General features: G+C 43.6%; 1 protein-coding gene across 4 annotated transcripts in view; it reads right to left on the bottom strand.

The window, feature by feature from the left end:
- Positions 1-12,159, bottom strand: part of SS18 (SS18 subunit of BAF chromatin remodeling complex) — a 68,083-nt gene that overhangs the window by 34,263 nt on the left and 21,661 nt on the right. For all 4 annotated transcript variants that reach the window (XM_040984850.1, XM_040984853.1, XM_040984851.1 and 1 more), the window contains exon 4: positions 328-481. In XM_040984850.1, coding sequence (XP_040840784.1) covers positions 328-481 — 154 coding nt within the window. The remainder of the gene's footprint in view (positions 1-327; positions 482-12,159) is intronic.

The following is a 12,159-nucleotide window of genomic DNA, read 5'->3' as shown; positions in this document are numbered from 1 at the left end:
ATTCTTAAGCCATGGCGCAGTGCCTTTTCCCCCCCCCCAAAAAAAGCTTCTAAAGCCAACGGTATTGCATAGTCTCAGACAGACTAAATTTAGCCAGTTGTGTTCATCAGAGGAATGCTGTGTGTCAGCGACATCAAAGCCCAAGGGCAGTCTGATGAACACTGAATACAGGTCACGTAGCTCTGTAGCTAACAAACTCTAAGAGAGCTTGGACTCGGGGGCATTCAAAGCAGTTTTGTCATCAACAATCTAGTATCCCCCGAGCCCCCATGTCGTTTCAGTTGCTAAGCAACTCTGGTGTTAATGTCTTAGAGGAGAAAAACTTACCAGGCATCTGGCCGTTCATCTGGTTCTGCATGTGTGGCGCAGGAGGACCCCCACCTACCATTCCATCTGAAGGCATGTTGTGAGAGCGTGGAGGTGGGGGAGGGCCGCTTGCATTCATCCCGCCAGGACCCATAGGCATATTCTGTGTGGGTGGCTACAGGAAGACAGTTTAGTGAAATAAGAGCAGTCAGACAATTAAAGATGCATATGGTATAACAGTTGCCTATATCATTAGATTAGATAGGAAAAAACACAAATACATGTCAATCTCTTCTAAGATATTCAAACCACGGACTTATTAACACCATATTTAATATCTCCCAAACACATCACAAAAGAGCATGAACACAGAATCTGATCACCTCAGACCAAAGGAATGCAATTAATACATATTTTAATTTATAAAATCTCAGTTCTTCACATAAAAACTAACATTCCATACCAAAGCAACTGTCATTCCATAAACATCAAGGAGTTCTAATATACACAGTAATTCTTTGAATTAAGCTAAAAAGATCCTTTCATTATTGTTAACATATTATTCTATCCTAATGGTAGATTTTTTTTTACATGGAAAGGTAAACACAAACACATAATAAATTTCAAAATACGTTATCTTTCACACTGGGTAAGGGAGGAGTGGTGGCAGTGGAATGTTTTAGAACACAGGCAAGAGTTCAAAATTTCTGCGCCGACTACTGCTGTAGACTTGAAACATTACTGATGGCCTCCACGGGTACAGAGACAGCTGCCTCAGAAGGATGCCTTTGGCAAATTTCCTAATGAAATCGTGAAGGAAACCACTGACTAACCTTGGGAGTTCACAAAAGGGCAAGAGGAAAAACACAGCTACAAGACGGTCTGCAACACCTGGCTCTGTTTGTGGGGAGATTCTGGTGGAGAAAGGGAATGGTTAGTTCCTTTTCCAAGCCCCAGCTTTACGCCTGCAGAGGACAAGGAGGCAGTATTCTTTGCAATCATTTCTGCTGTCTTTCTCAATATACTGCACAGTGTCCATTCTGTAACTTGCAGTCATTATCTTCCTCCAACATTCTGAGACAACCAGTTGGTTATTGTAAATTTTCTACAGATTTTAGGAACACAATTTCCGTAGCACAACTCATATATATACACTGTTCATTTACAACCACTCAAACTACTAACATTTACAAATATTCTAGTACTATTCAAATAGCACCCAATTAAGAATCAGAATTTTGGGGCCAGCACTGTGGCAGAGCACATAAAGCTGCCACCTGTGACACCACCAATTTGTGTCCCAGATCACTTTTAACCAGCTCCCTGCTAATGGTCTGAGAAAGCAGCAAAAAATGACTCATGTTTGGAAAAGCTCCTGGCTCATAGCGTCAGCCTGGCCCAGTCCTGGCCACTACAGCCATCTAACGGGGTATAACAGTGGATGAAGACCTTTCTATAAATTGTGCCAATAAATCCAGATATTACTCATTAGGTATTCAACTTAACATTTTAAATTCTTTATCTAATTTTTATTCTTTGAGCAATAATAATCTTGCTCATTTCACAGATGATAACACCAAAATTATGTCATATATTTTACTTTTCATTATCCTTTATTTATCATTAAACGTGGTTGTTCTTTACTTTCTCTTGCTTGAAAAAAAATCTTTTATATTTTTGTCTGGATATTCTATTAAAAAGCCTTATTTTAAATACTGAAATCATCTTCTTAAACTTATAAAAATTCTTAGTGCCTATTACCATTATGACAGAGTAGACTGTATCAAGCTATCCCTCTGGCTAAATAAAGTCATAAAAACCTCTATAAAATACAGACATTGTTTAAGATCACTAAACAGCAACTCACAAAGAAAATAAAGTATGGGCTGCAACTCCTGGAAGGGGAGAAGGATGGAAGGCCAGTTACAAAATTACCCCTGCTTCTTATACTGAGTTTATCTTCCATAGTTTAGTATTTATATAGAAAGGGAATATAGATCAAGTAGAAATAATCAGTCATACTGAACTGGGGAAAAAAGCATTAATTTTTTAACTATTACAAAGCAGAAAATGAGGAAAGAAATCCCAGAGATAAGGATTCACAAAGACAGAAGGTGAAAGGAGCTGAGGAGATTGCAGCTGCTGTCCTCTGCTAGAGACAAAGACCAGCGCATCAAACGGGTTAGAAAAAGGTATCTTCCTAAACCACTCAAGCTCCCTGAGACCAGACAAGCTACATCATAGATTACCATCAAAACTGATACAGGAGGTCTGCACTGCTGGGCAGCCAAGTGAAGCCACCTCCTATGAAGCCAGTACCCCATGTGGGAGCCAGCTGCAATGCCGGCTGCTCCGCTTCTGATCCAGCTCCCTGCTGGTGTGCCTAGGAAAGCGGAGGAATATACCCCAGTATATTGGATCCCTACAACAATGCTGGGAACCCAGAAGCTTATGGCTTTGGCCTAACACATACATAGCTGCCTGTTAGCAAATCCAAGATCTCTGCCTCTCCCTCTCTCTCTCTCTCACTCTTTCAAATAAATAAATAAATTCTTAAAATCAACTTAGATTTCTTTTTTTTTTTTTTTCTTATTAATAAATTTTATTTTGACATTCTTTACATAGTTAATTAGGGTAAGAAGGTTCAAGGGCTACAGGAAAGTGGATAATACTAGTATGTTTTCCATATTGTTAGCTTCATATTCAAAGGGGGGTATTTAAGGGAGAAGCCCACCCAATTTCCCACCCTCCCCAGGTCCCGGATATAGGGCATGCTCTGAGGTTCTTGCTCAAGTGGTCTTGATATTGCCACAGTTATGAATCACTGTCAATTTTGCCACTCCAAGCACTATGAGGTGTTTGAAAAATCCACTGATTGACATAGTCCATCATAGCTGAGATGGTTGGTTGACCTGTTCTGTCTTCTCTCTTTTCTTCGTTAGGGTTCTGAGTCCAGCATTTAGATTAGGAAGATCTCCAAAGAAACTTCTTGTATGTGCTAACAAGTACAGGGCCTGGCACCGTCCATCGCTCCAATCAGCTGGTGGTTGCAATTCCTGGGTTGGTTCTGTTTTCACTCCCGACTTCCACTGGAACCAATGGGTGTTGCAGTCCAGCCTGGTTCTGCCCAGCACATACTTGGCCCTCACATAAACCAGCAGGAGCTGTAGCCTAGGTTGGAGCGACCCACAATAACCCCCACCAGGCCCACCCCCTACCCTGGTTTGCCAGTAAGTGTAGCAGTAATCCAGTCTGTCCCACATCCCATTCCACCCCAGCCGCTGTCTTAGTTTTATGTCCTCCCATGGAAGTGGTAACCCAAGAGGGATGAGCCCACTATTTCCCTCCCAGGCCTCTCCCACTCCCAGATTCCAGTTGATGCTGCCCAAACAAACCTCGCCCACTTTAATTTTGTTTGCACCAGTAGGAATAATCCGCCCAGCCTGGCCTTTCCCTGATCTAGTCCACATGAGGCGCACAGGTGTGGTAGCTCTGCCTAGTCTGGTCTGCCCCCATCCCAGCCCATGCTCTCCTGCGGAAGTAGCTGTCCAGCAAAGGAACCCTCCCTTATTCCCCTGCCAGCTCTGCCCACTTCCTTTCTTGTTCTCAGGCTGGTTGGGCGCTGCGGTCCCTTCCGGTACAGGCAACCTCACCTCGGCATTCCATAATGTGCACTAGTCTTTGTTGCGACCGAACCTGGGTCGACCCACACTGGTGCCTGGATTTGCCAGTGGATGACGTGGACAGATTCAGCCTGGTCTTGCCCCCACGTCTGCCAATTGTATGCCAGTGGGTAGTTTTCCATGGCTTTTTCTGGGCTGTTTCCTATCATGTTTCTTGCGTTTACCTACTGGGTCTGTGCCCTGCCAGAGGAGTTGCCCAGGCTCCTCCATCAGAACCTCTCCCAATGCCAGGTTTCACGCTTACCAGTGGGTCCATGAGCCAACCCTACTCAGTCCACCTCCTGTCATAGCAGGAACTGTGGCTTTTCCTGACTGGCCTTCAACCCAATCTGGTTCTTGCTGTTGGATGTTCCAGCCCAGACATGGTTTGCCCATACCCACGTATGGCTCACACATGGCTCAGTAGGGGTTTGAGACCCTGCCTAGTCCATCCCACATCTGCCCTGGTCCTCCAGAACACCAGGGGGAGTCGGGGTCCGGCCCAGTTCGGTGCATTCAATCCCAGTCCACACTTGTGCCAAGGGAGACTACAACTGTTTCCAGATCAGAACGCAGCCCCCTTCCAGGCCACGCGCCTCTTGGTGGGAACCTCAGCCCAGCTAGGGTTGTCCCCTTTGCTCCCCAACCGGGTCTGTCCCAGCCATAGATCACATGCCTGCCAATGGATGCTCTGACTCAGCTTGGCACAGCCCCTCCCCTGTCCCGAACTCTGCCTTAGACACTGTGGCTTAGCGTCCCAGGCTCCCACAGACCAGCAGGTACAAGAGCCTAGCTCGGCATGACCTCTGCTCCCTCCTGGTTTCTAGTTTTACTTGTGGGCTAAGGTTTGCTCAGTCGTGCCTAATCTACTCTGTTCCATTACCAGTTGACACTTTGGCCAGCTGTTGGAGCTACTTGTGCAGGACAAGCCCCAAGCCATAGCTTCTGCATGACTGGTATTTGGTGCTCAGCATTATTAGTGATTACAAGTTTTGCTAAGGAAGAGTTACTGCCTGTTTCAGGTCCAAGAAGCACAATGGGTTCAACCTGGAGCTAATTAAGCAGCAACTCAAAGAACCAAATCCCCAGAGCTCCCGGGCCGGGCGGCCAGCAGGCGGAGCCTGGCACCAATGGCGCACTGGCCGCCCGGGGAGGACGGCTCACCATGTGCCCATGGCGGCCGTCCGGGATCCAGGCATGAGACGCCCCGTCCTGAGACCCACCAGCTGCCAGGAGGCTGCTGGAGGTTTAAATAACCCAGGCCCAAGGTCGCGCCCCTCCCAAATCCCATTCACCGCCCCATGAAGGCGGCGGGTGGGCCCCGGACCTGCCCAGTCCCGGAGGCCTCCCCCCCTCGGTCTACTCACCCCGAAGGAAGCGGCCCCCGAAACCCAGCAGGCCCGGGGAGAACGGCTCACCATGTGCCCATGGCGGCCATCCGGGATCCAGGCATGAGACGCCCCGTCCTGAGACCCACCTAGATTTCTATATTAAGAAAAAATATCACTCTAACATGAAGATGAACTAAAAACAGTTACAAGTGAACTAAAGCTAGGAAAACTTATACAAGAGAAGGGATTTCATCAAGCACAGCAAAAGAAGAGTTAAAAGAAAAATTAAAAAGTAGATTAAGAAACATGAAAAATAACAAATACAATGATTAGTATGCTTTAAATTATGTGATAATATTAAAATATAAGACTATATGAAATAAAATTGCTTCGTAATACTTAAATTTTTAGCAAGAACTAAAAGTACAAATTTGGGGGCAAGTAGATGGGTGCTTGGGGCTCTGAACCCATACAAGAGATCTGGAATAATCTCTGGCTCCTGGTGGCCCAGCCCAGCTCCCAGCTGGGAAGTGAACCAGCAGACAGAAGGCCTCTCTCTCTGTCTCTCCTCTCTCTCTGTGAACTCAGCCTTTTAAGTAAAATATTAAATTTTCAGAAAGCAATGAACTTGGAGCAGCCAACATCCTTATCTAGTTTAATGAAAGTATAAGTTGGACTAGACCTTAATAAAGTAAGTTAGAACATTGAAATCTATGACAAATACTAAAAATACATGTACATTGAAGAATGTATACAAGATCTCTGGTAAGCAAAAGAAAATGCTTGATTAGTTCAAATAAATGCAAGACAGATGAACAGAAAGCAAATGTATGGTTGATAAATTCTAGCATGTTGGCTATATAAAATAAATGACCTATCAATCCAAATAAAAAAAAAAGATTAGATTCAGGAAGCACACAATTATTTTTTCTGTTCACAAACACTTTCGCCTTAAAGTACACCTATACTGGAAGAAAATATGGAAAATGATATATCATGTAAGTACTAAACAAAAACATGTTGATGTTACTGTGTTAATATCAACAGCTATTGCTTTATGATAACTTGGAATAAAGAGATACTTTTAACCATATTAAAAGGAAAAGTTCAACAGGAATATTTAATATTCACAAATTTGTACAGAGAGCTTTAAATACAGATAAACTAAAAGGAAAAGCAAAATAATGGCTGGTAATCTTAAAAAAAAAACTTCTCTCAGCAATTCAGAGAAACACACATACAAAGATTATAAAAGTTACATCACACCAATCGATTCTTTCCACTAAATAGTATGCAGTTATACCTAACAACAACACAATCCAAATTCTTCCCAGATACTGGACCTTAGAAGCACTTAACATCTAAAGATTAAAATCATAGAGTACAATGGAATTAACTAGAAATTAATAATAAAATCAGTAGTCAAAAAAGAGCACAATAGAACAAAACAAAAATATAACACTGAAATTTGTGATCTGTAGTTTGTTATAATTACAATTTACATCTTTAAAATGTAAATTTTAGGCCCGGCAGCGTGGCCTAGAAGCTAAAGTCCTCGCCTTGAACGCACCAGGATCCCATAATGATGCCGGTTCTAATCCCGGCAACTCCACTTCCATCCAGCTCCCTGCTTCTGGCCTGGGAAAGCAGTTGAGGATGACCCAAAGCTTTGGGAGACCTGGAGGAGGTTCTAGGCTCCTGGCTTCAGATCAGTGCAGTACCGGCCGTTGTGGTCACTTGGAGAGTGAATCAATGGACGGAAGATCTTCCTCTCTGTCTCTCCTCCTCTGTGTATACCTGACTTTCCAATAAATCTTTAAATATATGTATATATAAATTTCAGAACAGAGGGGCCAAAGTTGTAGAATACTAGGGTAAAGTCACTTCAATGTTGGTATTCCATATGGACACTGGTTCATATCCTGGCTGCTCTACTACTTTTTTTTTTCATGAAAAGGCAGATATATAGAGAGAAGGAGAGACAGAAATATGTATTCGCTGGTTCACTCCCCAGGAGGCCCCAACAGTCAGAGCTGAGCCAAGCCAATCCGAAACCAGGAGCTTCCTGTGGGTCTCCCACACAGGTGCAGGGTCCCAAGGCTTTGGGCTGTCCTCGACTGCTTTCCCAGGCCACAAGCAGGGAACTGGATGGGAAATGGGGCCACCAGGACACAAATTGGTACCCGTATGGGATCCTGCTGGATGCATGGCCAGGATTTAGCCACTGAGTCAGGCTCGGCTGCTTTACTTATTATCCAGCTCCCTGCGAATGGCCTGGGAAAAGCAGCACAGAGACCAGCATTACAGGTAGTAGCTTCATTCTCTAAGCTACAGCAAGAGCAGCTCTATATTTATTCATTTATTTGAAAAGCAGAGTGACAGACAATGAGACAGGGATCTCACGTCCACTGCTTCACTCGCCAGATAACCCCCTAGCCCGGCTGTTCTAGGCTGAAGCCAGTCGTCAGAAACTCCTTCCAAGGCTCCACACGGACTGCAGGCCGAACAGCTGAGCCATCTTCACAGAGAGCTTAGACGAGAAACAGGAAAGCAAGAACCAGAACAGAAGCTCAGACACACAATGCCAACGTGACAGGTGGCAGTTAACCAGCTGTGCCACAGTACTCGCCCTTTTTTCTACACTTTTCAACAATCAATTAGAAAATGAAGTTTAGAAACTGACAGCATATCTAGTGCTACCCAAAAATCAAATAACTAGGAATAAACTTAACAAGAGATACGTAACTTCTTTACACTGAAACATACTGAGAAAAATTAAAGGAATTTACTAAACAGAAGAAAATTATCTTATTCACTGAAGACTTAATATGTGAAGACAGTCATTGCCCTGACTTGGACCTGTGGATTCCATGTAATCTCAACCATTATCCAAGTGTCCTTTTGGCAGAAATTCACAGGCTGATCATAAAATATACATGAGAATGTAAAGGACTTAAGAGTATTCAAGAAACCTTGAAGAACAATACTATCAGATACAAAGACTTCTTATAAGCTACAATAATTAAGATATGTGGTTAGTGTAAGGATAAACAGTTCACCAACAGAACAAGACAGCTGAGAAATAACTGACATCCCATACAGATTCCTGCTAACGTGCTTACGAGGCAGAGAATGATGGTCCAGGCATTTTTGCTTGATGGGAGACTCCAACAGAGCTGTTGGCTACTGGCTGCAGCCTAACCTAGCCTTAGCTATTGTAAGCATTTGGTGAATGAACCAAAAAAACGCAAGTTTTCATTCCCATGCCCTCATGTTGCCTTTCAAGTAAATGAAGTCTTTGAAAGAAAAATAGTCCTTAGATTTTGCAACAGCCTATGGATAGACCAACACACTTAAAAAACACAGGCATATATTCATTTATCTTGATAAGGGGAAACATTTCTGAAACAGGACACAGAAAAAATTACCCAGTCTTTAAAAAGACCACTGATAAATTGGACTTTATTCAAATTAGCAACTATGGGGAAGGGACACCACTGTGGCTTAGCAGGTAAGGTAGACGCCCACAGCCAGAAACCCATATTGGCACCAGCTCAAATTCCAGTTGCTGAACTTCCTGTCCAGCTTCTATGTGCCTGGAAAGCAGTGGAGATCGACTCACGTGACATGAGTGCTTGGGCCGCCCCTGTAGCCATGTGGGAGACCCCAAAGAAGCTCAGACTTCCTGGCTTTGGCTTGGCCCTACCCTGAGGTCACTAAGGGAGTGAACAAGCAGATGGAAACTCTCCGTGTCTCTCCCTCTATCTGTAAGTCTGCCCTTCCAGTAAAAATAAGTAAATATACCTTTAAAAAAGTTAGAAACTCTGTTTAGGAAATGCTAACAAAAATTTTGAATTTAAAATCACAAAATCATACATATTTACATTGTATATATATATTTTTATAATAAATGCTTATGCTTAAAATATATATAATATGTATTATACTCACAGAGTTCAACAATAATGAACTCCTATGAATATTTTTTTAAAGATTTATTTTTTTATTGGAAAGTCAGATATACACAGAGGAGGAGAGACAGAGAGGAAGATCTTCCGTCCGATGATTCACTCCCCAAGTGAGCGCAATGGCCGACGCTATGCAGATCTGAAGCCAGGATCCAGAAACTTCTTCCGGGTATCCCACACGGGCGCAGGGTTCCAAAGCCTTGGGCTGTCCTCAACTGCTCTTCCAGGCCACAAGCAGGAGCTGGATGGGAAGTGGAGCTGCCAGGGTTAGAACCAGCATCCATATGGGATCCTGGCACATTCAAGGTGCTAGGCCACACCGCCGGGCCCATGAATTTTTTTTAAAAAAAATAAACAAAAGAAGCAATTTCAGAAAACTACTTGGGGATGTCAGTGCAACTGGCTAATCCTCCACCTCAAAGCACCAGCATCTCAAAAGGGCACAGCTGCTCCACTTCCCATCCAGCTCCCTGCTTATGGCCTAGGAAAGCAGTGGAGGGTGGCTCAAAGCCTTGGGACCCTGCACCCCCACGGCAGATCCAGAAAGAGCTCCTAGCTCCTGAACAGTTCAAAACCAGCTGTTGTGGCCATTTGGGGAGTGAACCAGTAATAGAAGGTCTTTTCTTTGTCCCTCCTTCTCTCTGTAAATCTTTCCAATAAAAACAAATAAATCTGAAAAAAATACTTGAAATAACAACAATATTCATGTATCCCTTTTAAAGTTTATTTATTTAAAAGTCAAACTTACAGAGAGGAGAGAGGAACAGAGATCTTCCACCTGTTGATTCACTCCCCAATCATCACAACAGCCAGCAATGGACCAGGCCAAAGCCAGGTCTAGGAGCAGAGGCATCATTCAAGTTTCCCACAAGGACGAAAGGGCCCCAAAACTCGGACCATCTTTCAGTATTTTTTTCAAGCACACTATCAAAGAGCTGGATCAGAAGCAGAGCTGCCAAGACTCAAACTGACACCTACAGGGGATGCTGACACTGCAGGCAGAACTTAAACTGTAAGTCACAGAGTCAGTTCCTATTCATGAATCTTGATTAAACAGTGATGGTTAAATGAACTTGTCAAAACTCATCTCCAGACTTAAATGAGCAGATATTATTCTATATACTTCAAGCATCACTGACTTCTCTGACAACCAGAAACCCTCCCCATGATCATAGGATAATCAGTCCTCCACTGCCTTTCTCCACGGTCCCAGATGCAGCATATTCAACAGATGTAATTTCAAGTGCTTTCCCCACTATATGTTGTTCTGTAAGTATTAGGTGCAACATTATTTCTACTTAATTCTGGGACTTAAAATCATCTGATATCAAGCAGATGTACTAATAAATATTATTTTGTAAAATAAACATGTAAAATTTGAATTAAAAGCAGTGTCTGTCAATTTTTATGTTTTAATTGTCAAAATTCCCTACTCCACCTTCACATCTCTACTGGGAGGCCTCAGACACATATCACTGGCATAGTCCCACCCTCAAATTACTTTATTTAAAGGCTCAAGCATGGCAATCCCATCTGTCCAGTTGCTCTGTCAACAACCATCTCTAACATCTCTTTCATCACTTGCCACCTACAATAAATACTTTTATTTGAAAAACAAATTTACAGAGAAAAGGATAAAGAGAAATCTTCCATTTACTGGTTCACTCCCCAAATGGCCACAACAACTACAGCTGAGCTGACCCAAGCACATGAGCCAGGTGCTCCTTCTATGTCTCCCACGTGGGTACAGGGTCCCAAGGTTTTAAGCCATCCTCTGCTGCTTCCCCAGACACAAGCAGGGAGCTTGATGGAAAGTGAAGCAGCTGAGACCCACACAGGATCCAGCACTGAGTGGAAAATTAACTTACTAAGCCACTATGTCAGCCCCATCGCCTATGGTTTTTATTGTATCGTTTGATCATGAGTTCTACTGGTTTTTTTTTTATTTATTTATATATTTTTAATGGAAAGGCAGATATCCAGAGAGGAGAGACAGAGAGAAAGATGTTCCATGCACTGGCTCACTCCCCAAGTGGTCGCCACACCCAGGGCCAAGTTGACCCAAAACCAGAAGCTTTTTCCAGGTCTGCCATGTGGGTGCAGCATCCCAAGGCTTAGGGCCCTTCTTTACTGCTTTCCCAGGCCACAGGCAGGGAGCTGGATGGGAAGCAGAGCAACTGGGACACAAACTGGACCCATATGGGACCCTTGCACTTGCAAGGCAAGGACTGAGCCACTAGGCCATCCTGCCAGGTCTCTGAGCTCTACCTTTGAAACAGACCCCCAAGACTGGCCACATTTACTACTCCCTCCTCTACCACCATGCAAGTACAAGGTCCAAAGTATCTCTGCAGTTCATTCTTACAATAGCCAGCCAGTAGGATTCTCTGCTTCAATCCATGTTCCTGTATAGTATATTCAACACCGAAGTCAGATGAGCTTATTAAACTACATCAATTCATTTTCTTAAAGCCTTTCAGTAGCTTCCAACAACAGTCTTCCCTCAAATGTTATCTTCTCAGGTTAGTTGTCTACCCCTATCATTCTGTATTACAAACTGTGGCACCAGCATTCCCAATATAACTTTCCCTACTTTATTTTCCCTTCATAGTTCTTACCATCTTCCAACCTGCTATATGATCACTAATTTACTATGCCTGCCACGTAACAGAGGTTAGTATTGTGGCACAGTGGATTAAAAAGCAGACTATGACACCAGCATACTGTGATTTTAAGTCAAATCCCAGTCTAGCTCCCTACTAATGTGCATAAAAAAGCAGCAGAACATTCTCAACTGGGGCTGGGAACAGGCTAGGCCAGGTTGGGCTACAACACCCACTGGTACATGCGGGAGCCGGGTCTGGGGGTGGGCTGGGTAGGTCAGCTTACACT

The sequence above is a fragment of the Ochotona curzoniae genome, unplaced genomic scaffold (genome assembly GCF_017591425.1).
Source record: "Ochotona curzoniae isolate NIBS_2020 unplaced genomic scaffold, NIBS_Ocur_1.0 contig_43, whole genome shotgun sequence".
NCBI classification, from domain to species: Eukaryota; Metazoa; Chordata; class Mammalia; order Lagomorpha; family Ochotonidae; genus Ochotona; species Ochotona curzoniae.
This window is presented reverse-complemented; position numbering and strand designations above follow the sequence as displayed.